This window comes from Dermacentor andersoni, chromosome 4 (genome assembly GCF_023375885.2).
Source record: "Dermacentor andersoni chromosome 4, qqDerAnde1_hic_scaffold, whole genome shotgun sequence".
NCBI classification, from domain to species: Eukaryota; Metazoa; Arthropoda; class Arachnida; order Ixodida; family Ixodidae; genus Dermacentor; species Dermacentor andersoni.
The window spans coordinates 184819754-184839859 of record NC_092817.1 but is presented as its reverse complement, the minus strand read 5'-3'; the positions used below and the strand labels follow the sequence as shown (position 1 = coordinate 184839859).

General features: G+C 46.0%; 1 protein-coding gene across 1 annotated transcript in view; it reads left to right on the top strand.

Moving 5' to 3' along the window:
• Window positions 1-757: 757 nt before the first annotated feature.
• Window positions 758-20106, top strand: part of LOC126531893 (protein regulator of cytokinesis 1-like) — an 88635-nt gene continuing 69286 nt past the window's right edge. The window contains exons 1-2 of the mRNA XM_055070665.1: window positions 758-960; window positions 9216-9471. Coding sequence (XP_054926640.1) covers window positions 929-960; window positions 9216-9471 — 288 coding nt within the window. The 5' untranslated portion in view covers window positions 758-928. The remainder of the gene's footprint in view (window positions 961-9215; window positions 9472-20106) is intronic.

Below are 20106 nucleotides of genomic sequence, written 5' to 3'. Positions count from 1 at the left end.
ACAAGCAACGCACGCACGATTACATGAGCAACGTTGAACAACGCGCGGTCGCGCGGTCCAGAGAACGATCACGCCGAGGACGAACACGCTCGGCGCCAGCATCGCGCCTTCTCAAAAATCCCTAAATGATACTGTCCCTAGGCACCTAGGATCAGGTCACGTGAGGGATTTTTGTACGACAAATAGACGCACGCACGCTTAACCGTGGTCACGCCGGTCACGCCGTCTGGATAAACAATTGCAGATCTTTAAGGCTATTGTTTCTTGAATGCATACGGCGGAAGCGATTTTGGGAGCCAAAAACACGTAAGATGTAGAGTTTTTTACAGCGTTATTTACTTTCGCCGTCTGGAGTATGACAAAACATGGCCTTCAAGATTTGCATTAAATTATGCGTAGGGAGGAATTCAATCTGCACAGGTGTCGTGATAAACAATTTTGCCATAGTATGCAAGCTTGCTGCAAAATTCGAGCACGATGAATGCAAAGGCAAAATTTTATTCCCACAAATGCCCATGACGTGTTTTCAGCTCCAAAAATTGCTTCTGCCGCTTTCAACCTGCAAACGCATAGCCTACAAATTACCATATTATATCTAGATGACGCCATTTTTCCAAGCGTGTTAATTTGGACACCAGAAAAACGCATCGCTACTAGATACTTTGAGAAAAACGCATGTGTACTATCATCATCATCGGCTACGGCAGGTAGCTCGGCGATTGGTCTACTCGCCCTTGACGCTGTTGGCGATGCGATATTTTGAATTGTTCGCTTGCCGCGTGTAGCCGCATCCTGCGAACGTTTACGTATGATTGGAGAGGTTCAGTATTGAACACGTGCCCATGGGCTAGTAGCTTTTACAACCTGACAACGGCACTTGCAGACGTGAACTTGACCTGTTTGGTCACGTTTGTATTTCGGGCTTACCATGGAGAACATGACAGGACTTACAGAATTAAGGTGAGCACGACTGCCGTACCTGACATTTGGGGCGCGTGCGTTGGGCACCAGTTTGCTTTTCCTGCCGACAGTAACGTCTCTCCTTGTATCACTGCGTGCTTACTTTGCTGTTAAAACAGAGCAGAGGTGGCTGCAAAAGCGTCTTTACCCCATAATGGCGTGCTTTTGCCTATTCAGCAGCTGGCTTTCTACCATGGCTGGCCGGCCTCCAGATGCGCTCTGCGACGTTGTCACAAATGCGTTCGTGAACATTATGACGGACGAGGGCAATAGCTGTCATTCTTACGCCCGAACGTCGAAGTGGCGCATAAATGTGAATAAGAAGAACCTCGAGCAGGCGAGCTCCGCAACGGTCGAAAATTGCGCCGTTGTGCCGGTTTTTGCGTTGGCCGTTGAGCAGTTTCGGAGTTGGCGGTTAGCAAGGCTGAACTAGTCCGGAACACTAACTGCCCTCAATGCATTTCCATGGGGTGCTCGCAAACCTGGAACACAAAATTGCGTATCCACTCAGCACGAATGAATGTCTAAAGTAATGAAGCTGTACGCAAGGCTCTCTCTGGTGTTGAAATCGCGGTGCGCGGTAGCGTTTCAACTTCAGGGCTTAACATAGTTCGACGTAGCGTGAGCGCGCGCACATGTTACGTCATGTTGGCGAGAACAACAGCGTCTTTAGTTCGACCATTTGGTTCCACCGAAGGTTGGACGTGCAGCCAACATAACCGGACGCGGCCAACGCGCTCCCATGCACCCGGCACCGCTAACGTCCGACTAAACGCGTCTTTAAGCGTCACAAGTTCTTGGCTGGACGTTATTGTATTTCCTCGATAGTCTTTCTTTTGTTTGTATTACTAGTTGTAGTTGTAACTACATGTCATTATTTCGTATTATTGGCGGCGTGTCCAGGACACCAAATCTAGAACCCGCACTAGTATTTCATGCTACCCAGCATTGACCTTTCTATTTCGTTTTTGTTTTTTTCGCTTACAACTAGGATTGACATTGCGGCTTCTGAACAACCTGTGCTCATAACGCACTAGCGTGCTGGAGGTTCTGGGGTTGATTACATGGTCTTAAGGTACTCGGCTATCTCGCTGTGTGAAATACTTTTCAGACGCTTTTTTTTTTTCCTTTCTTCGGGATAAGAGAAGGGGAAAACAGGGAATCTGTACAATTCATTTCGAAATATTGCACTGAAAAAAAATTGATATTAGTTACTGTTCTCCTAAATTCAGAACGGCTCGAGGTGCACAAATATTGAAAAACATTCAAATAGTGAATGGAATCGTAAATACGAAAATCTGAATACTTCATGAATACCTCACATCCACGCCTGACACAATAAAATGTGAAATTGAAGCGAAAATGTGGTAGCCTTCATTAAATCCACAGCCACCAATAAGTACGAGGACATGCTGCATTGTTCTGAGTATTCCAGTGAGACGTATGATCACTCGCAATAAAATATTGCTTAGGTACTGCATATGGCAGTGGGTACTGTTTACCGATGCAGCACCTGTGTCCTGTCATTTGATAAAATGTGAATTTTTTTGTTGTTGAAGCATGCTTGATATAATTGTGGCGCCATCACCGTTTGAACTAGAAAGTGTGTTGTTACTCAGCCCTAGCCACAGATTTCAGATTTATTCTGAAGGGTATACACTAAGGGTGTGCAAATGGTAATTTTTGCAATCGAATTGAATATGAATTGAACAGTGCAGCCAGTGTATCAAATATGGAGTATTTTTGAGTACTTTCATATAATGAACAGCCATTCTCACGATGCAGTTAAAATCATTGACATCCTAACACATTCCACATTATGAAGAGTTCTTTATGAAATGTAAAAATTGAGCGCAAGAAACAAATAAGCAGTTGGCTTGCGTACACGACATTTCAGAGAGTGAATTGAATTGAGTTTATTTCCATATTGAATGGGGGAAGTCCGACCTAAGTGAAAGTTGATTCACTTGACAGAGGTTCGGACTCCCTTTACAAGGCATGCAGTAGGATAAACCAGGGATGTTCCTTCTAACATTTCAAGCAATGTGAGCATAAGAAGCGTTAAAAACACAACGGAATACATTTCAATATCAAAGTTTCAGGCACGAACTACTGTTTCACACATTCTCTGTAGGAAAAAAAAAAGAATTGCAGGGTTATATACATGAAATGCAAAATATACATAATATGCATATTAGTTTTCAGACAAGTACATCCACATAGAACAGATTATATCATGAATGCGTCACAAAGATCGAGTGCAGTGTGTTGTTGACAGTTATGATATCAATCTCTCATTCATTAAAAAAATTTAGAAGTACAGGTATGCTGCATTCAAGCACTTGTTCTTCATATTTCGTTCGACAACGGGGCTTTCCAATACTCTGATATGTGTGTTGTATTTAGGTGTCCTAATCTTGAAGTGTGATAACGACGTTATGTCTTCCTTAGTATTCATGCTGCTATGTTTACATTGTACGGCCATATTATATGAATAAATATTACGAACAGCTACTACATTCAACGGCCTGAAAAGTTGCTCTGTGTGTGCATTGAAGGGCACGCCAGCTATGTGTCTAAGAGCTTTTTTCTGAAGTACACACAATTGTTGTAAATTGTATGACGAAGTTTTGCCCCATACAAGAAAGCAGTAGTTCAAGTTGGGCAAAAATAACGCATTGTGAATCAATAATTTAATATTGGGTGGTAGAAAAAAACGTAATCTAGCCAAAATGCCGACAGTCCTCGAAAGTGTGGTAATAATGTGTTTAATATGCATGTCCCGGGACATATGCTTGTGGAAGTATACACCAAGTGTTTTGAAGGAGTCAACAACCTCTGAAGGCATTTGGTCAAGCATAAGATTTTCTGTGATAACTACCGGCGACTGTTCAGGAGTAAAAAGGATTGTTTTATATTTGCTTGTATTGATTCGTAATGAATTTATATTACTCCATGTCAGCAGGCCTTGGGAGGAAATCATTGATGTTTAACTGAAGTGTTTTAATGTTGGACCTGCAAAATTGCAAAATAGAAGTATCACGTCATCCGCATAGATTATATAAGTTGGCGTTTTGCTAATGTTAGTGACATCATTAACATATACATTAAACAAGAGCGGTCCAAGAATGCTACCTTGTGAAACACCAGTATTTATCGATTTCAGAAGGGATAGGTTGTTGTTGATAGAAATGCACTGTTTCCGGTATTTAAAATATGATGTTAAAAGTTTTAAAGATACCACTCTTATCCCGCAAAGTTCAAGTTTTACTAATAATGTGTCATGGTTCAAACTGTCGGATGTTTTTGAAAGATCTACACATATTCCAATAACAAACTGTTTTTCCTCAAATGCTTTTAGAATAATTTCTTTTTGTGTTAACAGAGCATGCTCCGTCGATCGACCTTTGCGAGAACCAAACTGACATTTACTCATCAAATTAAATTTATCTACGAAAGAAGAAATCCTAGAATGTAACAGTTCCTCCAGACCTTTAGAGAACAGCGGTAGAAGAGAAAGTGGTCAGTAATTGGCCGGGTTATCTTTATCTCCACTTTTAAAAGCTACAATAACTTTTGAAATTTGCATTTTTTGTGGGAAAGTTCACTGCATAACAAGAAGTAGCTTGCTCCACGATGTAAATTCTCATATTTTAGCAGATGGAATCGCCAAAAACATAATCGTAAACTGAAACTGCGTATAGCAAAACTCACGGCAACTGCAGAATTTTATGCTGGCGAGCTCACCCGTCGCAACTGGTGACAACTATGCAGCAAGTTGCAGGGCAATCTTAGTATGGCCAAAACACGGTCGCTGCTACGCCATCTTCTTGACCCCACACAAAGCAAGGCAGCTAGCCAGCAAACAATCCAACGTATCCTACACAACGATCCGGGTTCTGATGACAAAATCCTGGAGGAGTTGCGGGCGCGGTACATAGGTGATTTCGAACCCACACAAGGATAACCTCCAGCGTACAGCGGGAGCGACAATTACGACCTCGACAAGCCGATCAATATCACTGAGGTGCAACAAAGCACTCCATGCACTCACATGAAACACCACCCCAGGCAAGGACAAAATAAATAACAAGCTCCTGCGCAATCTGGATGATGGCGCCATTCAGTCTCTTGCTGACCTCTTTAATCATCATTGGGAAGCGGGTACGCTACCAGCAGACTGGAAGCACACGGACTCCGAACTCTCCAGCTTAGAAAATATGTGACCAATATCAATAACTTCATGCCTAGGCAAGCTTCTGGAACATGCCATAATGAACAGACTTCAACCTTACCTAGAATCCAGCTACCTTTTTCCCGAAACAATGTTCGGATTCCGGCCCCACCTTTCTACCCATGACATCCTTCAGCTGAAGGAACAAGTCCTTGAACACATCTCACCACACAACACCGGAGCGATTCTAGCACTCGATCTCAAAGGCGCTTTCAACAATGTGGCTCACCATACCATCCTTACAAACCTAAGTCTCACGAACTGTGGTCGTAGTACTTACAATTACATACGCGCCTTTCTAAGCAACGGCACGGCCACAATAGGCATTGGCCCACTCAGAACCCCGACGTTATCTACTCGCAACGAAGGAACCCTGCAAGGTGCTGTTCTATCACCCACTCTTTTCAACATTGCTATGGTGAAATTACCTTACAAACTTGATGCAATACCAGGAATCGGGTATGCAATATACGCCGATGACATCACTATCTGGACCACCATTAGTTCTGAAGGAGAGAAACAAGACTCCATTCAACAAGCGACCAACGTCGTCCAGCAACATGCAAAAACAAGTGGTCTTCGGTGCTCCCCCGAGAAGTCGGAACTATTAGTCGTTCTACAGAAATCATGATGAAAACTCATTGAAATACCCATCACACTCACCCTCGACAGCAAAGAAATACCCACAGTAAACCGCGTCCGCATTTTCGGCCTCTACATACAACTGGACGGCGGAGGCGACTACACCATCCGTCTCAAGCAGACCACCTTCCCAATCATGCGAATGGTTAGCTGCATCACCACCAAACAATGCGGACTGGAAGAAGATGACATAACACAGCTCGTTCAGGCCCTGATAATTAGCTGCATTGCCTATGCTGCCCCGTACTTGCCCCTCACTCCCAAGGAGATAGATCAATTAGACATACTTCTTCGGAAAGCATACAAGCAAGTGCTCGGCCTACCACCGGGAACAACGACACTCAAGCTTGAAGCCCTAGGAGTCCATAATGCAATTAGAGAAATTGTAGACGCGCACCTCACAAGCCAACGAGAACACCTAGCCCTCACACCAACAGGAAGAAGAGTCCTAGCGCGCCTAGGCTACTCCACAAACGGCAAAGGCCGCGAACAAGCAATCTATCTGGCCCCCAACTTTCGGGAGCACACCAAGGTAGCCCCTATTCCCAGAAGCATGCACCCGTAACACTATGCCAGTCGTCGCCAAGCTCGCACAAACTCTACAGACAAAATATGGCAGTGTCCCCACCACACTATACACAGATGCCGCGCAGTATCCCCAAAAAGCAGCCATGACGGCCAGCGTTGTCGACTATAACCTTCAAGAGGTGTAACGACTGCGCCTCCCTATATCACACCACATGGGCATGCCCCAACGTGAAGGCAGCCCCACAAACACCAAACCCAACACCCGAGCAGTGGGAGGCCGTGCTGTCTAGTTCGGACCCTCGTAACCAGCAGCAACTAGTGTAGTGAGCCCGGGAGACAGCAAGAGCCGCAGGAGCCCTGGACCAAGGGCGCCTCCCGCACAAGCAGAAAGACACCTGCTTGTCCTTTCTTTTTTTTCTTTAATGTTTTTCCTCCTCCTCACATTTTATGCTCACACTGTCTGCGGCGATGAAATTTGTTCCACTTATGTTTGATTGCGTTTAGTTGTTTTCAAATGTTTGATAACTGCTATTTGATTTGAAGATCACATCAAATAGGACATTCTTCGATGCATCATTTTAAAGTCTTGAATAGACTGAAGAAAGAACACAACACAGGCGCCTTTGTTGTGCTCTTCCTTCAGTCCTCATCTTTTGCGCTGTGCAAACATGTCAACACGAATCGAGCCCAGTTTGGTGCTTGGTTAAATCCATCACTTCGATGGGTGCCGCTATGTTTGTCGATGCAAAGCTTTTGGGGCTCCTGCTATATCAGTGAAATAGCATGCCCGACGCCAAACTCAAATTGTTTGCATTTCGTGTATGCACAGTGGCTTTGACGCTATTTCTTTGAAGCCCCGAACGTTGGGGCCTCTACTCTAAAACCCTCTATTGTGATAAATGTCAAGAAATAAAAATGCTGGCCTTGTCTACAGTAAACAAGGTGGTGGACCTACCATATTCGAAGAGCTAGTGGCAACAGCAGCGACAGATAACTCCAGTAGAAAGAATGGTCTCTATTTGTGTCGAGCTCCTAGAGCCTAGACAAAATTTCACATCGTGAAGCTTGCTAAAGGCTGATGCTGAAGCTGTCATTTATTCAACTAAGGATGACATCATCAAATTTCAAAGAAGCTTGTTGCAGTTGGAGCAATGAGAAATGCACTCTATTTTTTACATTTTAGAGTTCTTTTAACAGTTGGGATATTTCCGTCTGGGTTTTCTGTAATTAAAATTTCTTCCTGTATTGATCACAAAGTTTGCCCAACTGCATGGTGTTGTGGTGCATGATGTGTGACAGTTCCCTCTAATAAAATTGCAATTATCCTTGGGGTTGGCATCTCTGATGCACATGAAGACTTGCATAATTTAATTCTGGGAAAGTAAAACATTCGTGCAGATAAAGGTAAATCAGTATAGACTGACAATGTATCTTGTTAAAGCTTATTGTTGATCTCATGGTGATTGGTTGATTATTAGAACACAAGTAAATGTAACATTGTTCTTCTTTACTTTTTTTTTCAGTGAGACTACCGCACAGTTTACATCTATATACAGGGCATTCAGCTTCAGTAAAATCCTTGAACCTTGCCAAGTTGAGATTTGGGCTCTTACAATACGCTGTATGTAGTTTCTTTGCCAATAAAATATTATGCAGGCCCAAGCAGATGTTAGCATCGATTATGTTAGTACGACCTGGTGTGAGAGCTTCAAGATGGCATTGCCGCCCTTCTCTTTTCAGGATAATTGCACCTTTCTACCAAAGCAGTTTTTTTTTTTTTTTTTTTGTATTGCAGAAGCATAACTTTCTATACTCGCGGACAACTTTTCTTTGCTATGAAGCGAAGGCTACGGAAACTAAACGTGCCTCTTTCACCGCTGCTGGAAGTAGTCCCGCAGTTTTTCTCACATTTTCTTACGTGAGAAATGGGAAACAATACTTGTATTTTTACAGCACCTAATTTGAAACACTACGTAATATTCACCAGTCAAATATTGGTATTTTATTGCGCTTTTAGTTTGCTCTTTCGAGTTTTCGCACACTCGAGACTGTTGCTTGTTCTGCACGTTCATCAAACGCAAAATGACGCCTGTGTCTTCTGGTGAGTGTTCGTCACTTGCTGTCTCGCCAATCAACTCCCCTGAGGGGCTGTTGACTAACCTTGGCAACTAAATACTGTTGAAGCACACAAAATAAGTTTTTCCAGCGTCTGCCCAGAAACCAAGCGAGCCCCTCTGGAAATCACAACGATCGGCACGTACAAACGAGTGAGCGAGCTGACTGCTGCGCCGGCTCTACCGACGGCAGCATCGGTGGCGCGTCGCCATACGGCTGCTTCGGAGCTCTGACGCAGGCTGTGATGCTAGCTGTTCAGAACTGGGCACACATTGTATGTGAATAAACACTGATTCACGCCGAGTTGTGCGAAGTTGGCGAAGCAGAAACCAGTGCCGAGCGCGCCCGGACTACATTGTGTATGAATACAGTCATGTGCAAAATCTCCGCCCCGTGGCTTTCGCTTCATAGCCAAGAAAAGTTGTCCGCCAGTATAGTACAGTACAAGTTATTAATCTTTAGTGTCTCTTTAATCCCTAATTGCTTTTGACACCCTAATATCATTGCAAGCGATTGCAACTTTTTGGCTTTTGATGACCTCATCTCTTCATGAATATTTTGCCACTCTGAATGGCTTGTGATGAGAAGCTGTCAAAGGGTGTTTTTCCTTTCACAACATAAGTAGGCAGCAGGTGCTCCATCATCTGCACTAGTGAAATCATTATTGTTGAGGTGCTGGAATAAGTGATGCTGCGGTAAGGTGTGCTTAGCCTCTCTTGTTTCTTTCTGAATGCAGGGCGCAGATGAGTCAGCACATCTGTGAAATGGTGCGAACTAAGGTCAGTGAGCTGATGAGCATTTGGTCCGACGTGGGCATCACTTACGAGGCTACACGAAGCCGCCTCGAGCGTACTCGGGCCCACATTGCCAACCTGCTGGACCAGATGCTCGAGGGCGAAGTTGAAATGCGGGAAAGACTACTCCGAAACATCAAGGAATTCAGCAATGAGGTGCAACAGCTTGCCCTGGAACTCTCAGTTGCCAGCCCTGCGGTAAGTTCTGGCATAGCTTTGCTACTTCCTAAAGGACCACAACAGAGAAAGACAATTTAGACTGCTGCAATATCATTTCGTATTTCGCTCTTGATTCCTTTGGCATATAAAATGTTGACTGCTAGTGGAGAAAGAAAAGGGCCAGGTATTGTCTACTTTTAAGCCCAAACTCCAGCATGACTACGAGCATAATGTTGCAGGTCAGTTATCTTTTTTATACTTGTGCTGTTTTTGTCTCTAAGGGAAGTACTAGACCAAACTTTCTTAGGCTGAAAGTTTGGTTCATCTAGAATGAAATGTATTTTTGCTTTATTAATGAACAATAGAAGTATACTGGCATGACATTTTTTCTTTCCCACTTTTCTTGTATTAGATGAATGTCCTAGTGCTCCAAACAGTAGATAATATACTGCCAAGCTACCAGAGTGGATTAAATCGTTTAGTGTAATAATAGTACTTTTTTTAGAGCAGTTTTAGTGGACCAATCGCATGCTGCATCTTGTACGGGCACATACGAAACATCTTGTCCTTGTGTGAAAAGTGATCAACTACAGTGTTCCTGTTATACGTATTATATTACCCTTTCCATGTTTCTGTTTACGTGTATGTATCAAAATAACTGGAAATGTGTTATACTTGACGTGTTGTGTTATAGTGATACTGTAAAACGGTTACCTTCAGAATTTCTTGTGATACTTCTTTTATTCTGTAGCATTTAGTAGTATACATCTGTTGCAATACTTACTTGCCCGACTGTTTTGTTTATTGCACATCTGTAACTTGCTTAAGTGCCTGCTATGCAGTGGGTGCGAGTGCCAGTGTCTTTTTCTCCCACCCTCATGTTCATTGAACATGAATTAAATTGAATCGAATTGAAATTTAAATTACTGGGGAAGTGCATTCTTGTTTATGTGGCTGGTTTCATTCCTGCAATCATTGCAGCAGCTATGAAGACGAAGCACAGCATACCTTTTGAGCTAGCACTGTCATGCATAACGTTATTGCTACACAATACCCACAAATTTTGCTGTGTCATGACAGCGTCGATGACTCCTAGCCTGACATTTTCAGACAGGCTTTAGCGCCAAATTATCATATCCTATACTTGCAAACTTTTCTTTTAACCCTTTTAGGAGCGAGATTTACAAATGTGCCTGTGCTGGTTTAACTAGGCAGCAACGTGTGCTGTCATGAGGAGGCAGAGCAGCAATCTGTTTCCGCCTTGCCATGATGTAGGGAGGAGCTTATCGATGTTGCAGAGTTTGCTGCTTCAGCTTAACCTAATATTTTCTTTTTGTCAAACAGATATGCTAAATTTGGACAGCTAGAACATTCCATTTGAATGCCTGAGGTTCAAAAGTTTATTATTGGGGTGTGAGAGGAATGTCACTTAACATTTTGTGGGCAACTTCCACTGCTGGTAAGTTCAGTGCTGTGTCATCATAAGGTTCGTAACAGCACAATACAATATAGTCAAAAGGAAGCTAAAGACTGTTGTGAATCAGCATGTGCCGCAGACATGTGTTTACATTGTTAGCTTCACCGGCCACACCTCTTGTTAATCAGCAGTGGCTGTGGTGATGTCACAAGAAAAAGGCTATAAAACTACACTAATCTTTAATAAAGTCTTCGTTCTTTGCCAACTGCTTGTCGAGTTACTACAGTGGCAACGAGGCTGCCCACCACCGGGCATGCTCCATGCTCCATGGCGGCCCATGCCATACCGCCGGGTTTCGACGAAATGGAAGACAGTTGGGACGCCTACCAGGTACGTCTGGAGTCCTACTTGGAAGCTTACAAAGTCGTTGACTCGAAGAAACAACGAGCCCTGCTAATGGCAGCCTTAAGAACGACAACAGTTGGCATAATAACGGGATGGTGCGCGCCGGATAAGATTCGTCACTTCGCGCCACTTCGCGGATAAGATTCACTTTGTGCCACAGGGCAATGAAATAGCGGATTCATACAAGTTCTTCACCAGATGCCAGCGTCCCAACGAGACAACAAAGGACTTTATTGTTGAAATTCTGAAGAAGATCTGCCGTTGCAGCTTTGGCGCAGCACCGGATAGGATGCTGCGAGACAGACTTGTTTGCAGTCTACGTGATGCCAGAGTTCGTCGGAAGCTTTTGGCAGAACCTTCTCTGATTCTGAAAGAAGCCGAAGATATAGCTTTAGCAGCCGAGATGGCAGCCCTCAACGTTAATCATATGGAGAAGACACAGGAGTATGGCAACGGCCATGCCGTGAGGAGCAAGATGCAAGGTCAACCGTATTACCACAAGGCACACCCGCACACTTTTCAACCAAGCGAAGACGTCGTTTTCCCTTGTTGCGGTAGCACTGAGCACTAGGCAGCAAAGTGAAAGTTTTGCCGGGCGGAGGTTTTTCGCTGCCAGTGTAAAGGGCACCTAGCTAAAATGTGTGTATGGAAACAAGGGGTGGCCCATTGTGAGGAGCATTCTTCAGAGAGCGACAGCAGCGAACTTTGTCCACTGAGTTTGTACACTGTCGATAAACTGGGTCAACCCCGTGGTTCGCATCCTCTGCTAGAGCGGAATTCCGCTCACAATGCAAGTGGACATTGGATCGCCTGTCTCCATTATTATGTGGAAAACATACTGCAAGCATCGGCATGTCTGGCCTGCGCTCCGCGAGACGTCCTTGCAGTTGTTCTGCTTTCTGGGCAAGCTTCCCGTGAAGGGTCAGCTGAAGCTTCTCATTTCGTACGCAGGAAAAACCCTAGATGCAACTCCATACCACAATGCGCTGGCCCGAATTTGTGCGGGCACGATGTCATCAGTGCATTTGAGCATAGTGGATGGCCCGTCCTTGGCATTCTCGCTGAGGAAACCTTTGGTGAGCAAAATGTCCCTGACCGTACTTTGGTTAGCGCATTCTTAGAGGAGTTCCGAGATTTCTTTATGCCAGGTCTAAGTCTCATTGATGGCCCCGCAGCCCATTTGTGGTTGTGGGAAAATACGATGCCGCGGTTCTGCAAGTCACATTCTGTGCCATATGCGATGTGGAAGCAAATATCAAATAGCGGTCGTCACAGTATGAGTGCCCAAGCAACTTTGCATCTATCGTCGTCCGTGGCAAGCCCTGATTTGATGACCCTCAGAGAATTTGTGTGCGGTATTGTATGTGAGGAGCTGGCTAAAAGTTCATGCAGTGTCTCCTCAACCCCATGCGACGGCTCTAAGCAATACAGTTCGCGAAGAGGTCAAGCAGCTGGTACAACCGCTGATCGCACTGCCAGCTGCAACCCCTCTTCTGTCGTATGACGCAGCCTTAAAGGGATACAGAATAAAAATCTAGGAATATTGAGAAAGCACCACAATTGCATTCCTAAGACACTGTTGCTCTTCTATAGTTATTACAGTGCAGTCCACTTATAACGATATCGAGAAAGACGAAAAATATGATCGTTATAACCGATGATCGCTATATCTGGACTGCATTTACCAAAAAAAAAAAAAAATTAAACGCGTTTGCGCTCTTTACCTTTGCAGCTCTGAACTCGAATTCGCTACTTGCTCTAAAGAATAGATGATGTATACAGTAGGCCGTGAAAAACAAACTTTATTTCTAGCGCCAATGACCGTGTCAAGGATTAGGCGCGCCGAAATAGTCCGAAATCTGCACTTGCTTTTGCGGCAGCTTCAGCTTCACAACCGCGGTGTGCATGGATTCCAGCTGCTGCGCGAACACTGGCGGCAATCCTTTAGCATGCATAAAATCAATTAAGGAGTCGATCGACGACAGTGCACTTTGCGTGCACGGACATCGTGGTCGGGGTCAAGGAGCCACAGTCGATCTCGTTGTCACTGTCGCTGATGCCGTCGCCACCGTCGCACAACTTTGCGTCTGTCGAGACAGCACATCTTCAGCGATCGCCTCGTCGGTGACCTCATCGCAGAACGAGGCAGCACTGTCTGCAGTCAAAAACTCCTCCTTCGACACACCACCTGTGTCACCAGTAGGAACGAGCTCCCAGAGCTCGGTTATGTCAGCGACTTCCACCGGGTCGGTCTCAGCGGGTTGGGGAAGTTCGTCCTTACGCACAAAGCCCGCCTTCTTGAAGCAATTGGTGATGAACCACTGGTAAAGCGCCTCTTCAACATCGGCGTACAAAGGGTCTCTAACCCATTTTCCGCTGATCGGAATGGCCGCTGATAGCTCCTGCCTTCACAATCGCGGTGCTCCCGGTTTTCAAGATGGTTGAAATCGTTAACTGGACGAGCTCATACTTCTTCACGAGGGCGCTCACCTTGAAGCCGCATCGAGAGTCCTGCAAAATATCCATCTTCGTGTCAAGCGACACAGCTTTGCGCTTTGTCGGCGCCATCTTCGAACTGGGTTGAACCGTTGGTTGCACGCTGCTTCGGTGGCGTCAGCTTGCTATCGCGAGAGAGACGCGGGACGGGCGCCACCGCGCCGCTTTGCTTGTCGCTTCTTTTTTTCTTTCTCTCTCTATCGGAGCGACTGTGGCCGACGCGCGCGCATGAAGCAGCTAGCGCCATCTTGTGGCGCGCTGCGCCAACGTTGGCTGCGCCTACTCGTGCGCGGGCGGGGCGAGACGCGCTGCGCGGTAATGGCGGCAGATACGAACTTACGGAGGTAAACATCGCCTCGTCTCGACATCGTTCGTTTCAGGGAACTAAGCAACGCAAACGTTACGATTATTTGGCACGGAAAACGCCGTCGAGACTGCAAAATTTTGATCGTTATATCCGATATGTGGTGAATAACCGATCGTTATAAATGGTTTTTTTCCCCATAGACCTAATGCATAAAATGTCGACCCATCGTTATAACCGATATATCGTTATATGTGGTATCGTTATAAGTGGACTGCACTGTATTCGGGTCATATTTGAGCGGACGGCTTTATTTTTGACGCGCTAAGCGGCCACCGGGTCACACGCAACACGCTCCCGACAACAAGCTGGCGGATCTGACATCACACCCCGCGTTGTACCATGCACAATGCTTATTGAGAGTGATGGCATGAGCAGAGATTGACTCTGACTTCGATGAGCAGACTACTGAATGACCACACATGATGAAGGCGTATGCGTACGATCCGTCCGCTTCATCTAGCGGCGACAATGACCCACCACAGCAGTCCCCCTCCGTAATGCCGTGGGAGCCTGAACCAGCAACGGGGTGTTTACGTTGTGCATTGCATGCATCTGTGTAGACCTTGAGAGATCAGAGGAGGCATCATACATGGAAAGCATATATAAATGCGACCCTGTGGCTCAGGTCGCAAGCTTGCATCTGTCATGAATGCAAAATTTTGCACTTTCACATTCATGGCAGGTGCAAGCTTGCTGTGCTTGCTGTGTGACAGGTGCAAACTTGCTGCAAGCTTTCTCTGTAGGGAGCGAGCCGCTCCCTACAGAGTGGAGACAACCGCGGCATCTACTACAGCGCTAATTGCAGATGCCATAGTAGACGCCTTTGGCGGACACAGTAGGGACGCGTTGTCGGCGCTCATGTGTCATCAAAGCATGCAGCAGACCCTTGGCATTCTGCGGCGTTGACCCGGCTGCTCCTCACATCAAACCACAAGGTGAAAGACTAGATTCTTGAACAGTTCACACAAGGAAGCGGTACGAATTGTATGGTCGAATAACAAAGCAAACGCATCGCATCAAATTTCACTCTCCCCTTTGTGCGCTGAGTGTGGGCGATTGCTCGCAATGGGCGGGAAGCAGTGAAGCAGGTAAGTGTGACGTAATACGATTTTGCTGGAGCTTTCCAAGGAGGCCACGAGGTGCGGCAATTTGAGAAATAGTCATTAAATTACTTTTTGCTCATTTCTGCTCAGCGTTGTTTAGGTCACTCAGTGCGATAGCTATCATTGGAGCCAGAAATTTCGGCGACAAATTTTTTATTCTGTATCCCTTTAAGAGCTCCTATGCCAGCAGTCAGCTGTCCGTCCTGTCCAGCCACGCAGCCGATGGCACGGTACTTCTAGAGCCCTCTGCCTTTCGCATGCCAAAGTCTGAACATGTGGAAATCCAGTGGGTGGCACACTCCCGACAATCAGCCACAAAGCACGTCACCTGTATTGAGAGTGTACATACCGACAGATGGGCCTTCCTAGATTTCGCCCAGATGCACGTGGACCCCGGGATGGTGTATACCCGAGCTATTGCAGAGTACTTGGTAAGCCACCAGTCCTCGACTTTCCCGTGACGTCAGTCCTGCTCTCCTCCTCGGCTCCTCCCCATCACCTCAACGCCCTGCATCACCTGACCAACACTCTGTGTTCGCGTAAGGCGTTTGGGGCAAATCTACTAGGCCCTCAGCCCACACCGGGGAAACTAGGAGCAGCGAACTCCGGGGGTGGAGCCGCTGTTGACTGAACTGTAAAATATCCTTCTCCCCAGATACTCTGGACTACCACAGATGATTCCCTGTCACAGCTACATGCCATTGACAAAGGAAGTGTTTCCGCTCTCATCCCCATTCAGGTCGACAACTGCCCGTTCACTGCCCTTGTGGGCACTGGTTCCGATTATTCCGTTACGAGTGCTGAACTAGCGGCTCAACTGAGGAAAGTCACGATGCCATGGCACGGACCAAGCCTCCAACAGCAGGTGGTCATCTCTTGACGCCAATTGGGAGATGCACAGCCAGACTCCAAATTCGTTTGTCAACGTACATTGCAGCTTTCATCGTACCGCGCGAGTGCTCTCGGAAAGTCATCCTTGGAATGGATTTTCTTCGCAAGCACGGAGCTGTTATCCACCTTCGCGAGCTGATTATAACGTTTTCCGATAACTATGCACCCGTACTGCAAGATTGTAGCACACGCAAAACAGCACTGCATGTTGTTGGCACCGTAACACTTCCACTGCGTATTAGTATGTTCATAACTGTTAATGGCGACTGCGACCATTACGGTAGTGTCATCGCTGAAGGAAACCTCCCGGTGCTCTTGGCTCAGATCTCAGTCACCCGTGTCATTATTCAACTGAATTGCAGGATGACTGCACTTTTAATTTTGAACTTCAGCGATGAGTACCAACACCTGGTAAAGCGAACGGCCATTGCTCACTTTGAAGAAGTTGGGGATGCACAGAGTTCTCCGCTTGCTGAGCTTTCTGCAGCAGCCAAGAGTGATGCCACCATTGTCAACACAGTTGACATAAATCCTGAGCTCTTAATCACACAGAAATAACGTATATGAAGTATTTTATACCTGTTCAGTGACTGTTTTGCACCCATGTCTACAAAAGCAGACCCGCATCATGAAGCACCGTTTTATAATTGACCAGAACGAACGACTCGTGCGTCAGCACACTTACCGAGTGTCGCAAAAGGAGCAAGAGGTGATTCGTCAAGTGAAACAAATGCTCGACGACGATGTAATTCAACCCTCAACCAGCCCGTGGGCATCTTTGTTGTACTTGCGAAAAAGGACGGCACTCTTCGGTTTTGTGTGGATTACTGCAAACTGAACAAAGTGTCGAGAATTGATTCCTACCGTCTTCCCTTTATACATGACTCTTTAGACCGCTTTCGACATGCCCGATACTTTTCATCAATGGATTTGCAAAGTGGATACTGGCGGATCGAAGTTGATGAACTGCGTTCGTAACTTCCGATGGTCTGTACAAATTTAAGGTGCTGCTCTTCGGATTATGCTCAGCTCCCGCAACCTTTCAAAGTATGATGACCACAGTCTTGTCAGGTCTTAAGTGGGAATCATGTCTTGTCTCCACTCCACAGGCTCCACTTGTAACGGTGTCAATTGATACAGATGACGACAGTTGTTTCCTTTGCGCTGTCGATATATCCAGCTTGACTTGGCAGCAGCGAGACGATTTAGAACTCTGGTACCTTATCGACTGTCTTCAAGGCCGAAGTTCAGATCTTCCACAGACATTCTTGCGTTTACCATCTTCGTTCTGTCTCCGTGGCAATGTCTTGTACAAAAAGAACTTCCACCCATCGGCGACTGGACATCTCCTTGTCGTTCCGCCTGCACTGCGTGCCAATATTTTGTCCGCGTGCCACAATGAGCCCTCTTCAGGCCATTTGGGATTCACTTGTACCTTGGCCCGAATTCATCACTACTACTGGCCTAAGCCCACCCAGGAAATCGAGCATTACATGAACACATGCTGTGACTGCCAACATCGAAAGGTTCCACCTCAGCGCCCAGCTGGTTTCCTGAACCCTTTTACACCAACACCATTTCAACAAATCTGCATGGACTTGCTCTTTTGCTGGCGACCGCTGGATCGTGGTTGCAACTGATTATTTGGTGCAATACTGCCAAACTGGAGCCTTTCATTGAGCCACTGCCGGTAATATCATGCACATTTTCATCCACAACATCGTCCTCCGGCATGATGCACCAGCGGTAGTCTTAACAGATCGTAGTACAGTTCACAGCACAAGTGATGCAAAACGTCATGATGCTTAGTGGAGCAGCTCATCGCCAAGCCACTGCATACCAACTCAGACCAACGGCCTTGTGGAGAGGTTAAACAAGACAATCGCTGACATCAACCACAAGAATTTGGACAATGTCTTGCCTTGCGTTAAATTTGCATTCAGCACTGCTGTTCACGCAACTACTGGGTTCACTCCTTTCCAGTTGCTCCTTGGCCGTGAGGTAACCACCATGCTGGACGCCATGCTCCTGCCCGGCCAATACGACATCACCATTGACGTGGATGAATTTACCTGGCTCCAAGACGCAGCTCGCGAGCTTGCGCATGAGCGAATTCAGAGTCAACAATACGTAGACTCCGAGGTATAACACTCACCATCGCGAGGTTATCTACCAACCCAGTGATCAAGTTTGGGTATGGACACCTATTTGCCAACATTGTTGGTCGGAAAAGTTACTGCACCACTACTTTGGTCCCTACAGTGTCCTGTGCTGCCTGAGAGAGAGCAACTATGAAGTTCTCCCTGAAGACACCACTCTTGAATCCTGATGTGTGCAGCAGGTGGGACATTGCCCATGTTTCCAGGATGAAACTGTAGCACTCAACTTGACGAGGCCATTCTCATTTCCACTCACCTTCATCCCACTTATGACCCATTCCCCTCCACAAACCTCATCAGTGTTACTCTTTCTCTTTTTCTTTCTCTTTTTTGCATTTGAAACATCAAGACAATGCTTTCTGGAAGGGGGTAATGCCAAATACATAGCAGATGGCTGTTTTGTGAATTTGATGCTTCTGCAGGAGCTGAGGACAACGAAGTCAGCTGGGTGTCAACAATGACGAAGACCCATTCTCGGTGCAGGTGTCGGGCTGAGTCTCTGCGATTCCTTTAAATTTAATTTAATAGTTCTTGTCATACATACAGTAAAACTGACTACATGTTAAACGCTTCAATAAAATGCCAGTTGAGAGTCAGTATCGTGTTGTCATTCTTACCTTCCCTTTGTTCGTGTCGTGTTGCGCTGTTATGAATCTTATGATGAATCCTAACCAACTGGCCCAACTTACTGTTTTGATGCAGTGCTGTGTCAGATTCGATTGTATCCTTGAGTTTGGTATATTTTCATGCTGCCACATGCAGTAGAACCTTGTTGATTCGTTCCCATTACGTGTGTTTTTCCCCACACCAGCGTTCACAATCAAGAACACGAAAAATGAACCAACAGCTACACAAATCCTTTACCGGTTCATATGTTCCCGGAAAACAAGTTCTATGGCACCAACGTTCAATACGTTGCCAAACTGTGATCATATGATACATTCTCCGTCTGCTAGAGCCTATGTAAACAAGAGAATGTGCAACGTGTGCGCGATCGAGAACAGTATATACTCTGCCTGCCGTGGCAGCTTCACCTCAATACTCCCCCACTCGTCTCACGTAAAAATGCTGGCGCACACTGTTTCTCATTTCTGTACCAGCAAATCTTATCCGGGGTCATCACACGCAGCATATTCGCCTGTTTCACAGCGCATCGTGCCATCGAAAGGACAGCGCACGCTTTCAATGGACAGCAACTGCAACATGCCGCCGTCCCCTGCTGCAGAATGCGATCGTATACATTACCCTGCTGCTAGATCCCATGGGAAAAAGAAAAGGCACGAGGCGCGCCCGATCAGGAACAGTATTTAGATTCCCGTCTCGTGTGAAGGCGACAGTGAGCAGTTTCTTATTTCAATACCAACAAATCTCCACCTGGGTTATCGTATGCCGCATTCATAGCTATTGCCATCAAACCTATTGCGCTAAGCATCTTCACCTATCTGTTTTATAGTGCGGGGTGCATAGTGCCATTGGCAGCGTTACTACATACTTTTAGTACGCGATAATCCAAATGCGCTACCGTTCCCTGCCGCAAGTGGCGCGATATGGGCATCATGTTTTGCTTTGGCGGCATCCGGCATTGCCTACCAGCTTGATTTCTTTTCGGTCTCTCGTTGCTCACTTAAGACACAATGCAACAAGAAAACAACAAAACGTGTCTTATGCTGCCAGAGCACCACCAGCTCGACGCGCGCTGGCATCTCATGTGGCAATAATCCGTGCGATGCTTCGCATTACGTAGATGTCAACAATAGTCGAGGTTAATATTAAGTCAACGTGCACTGTTGAAATACCATCCCAGAAACGCTTGTTTCGTGCGAAGAGGAGACTTAT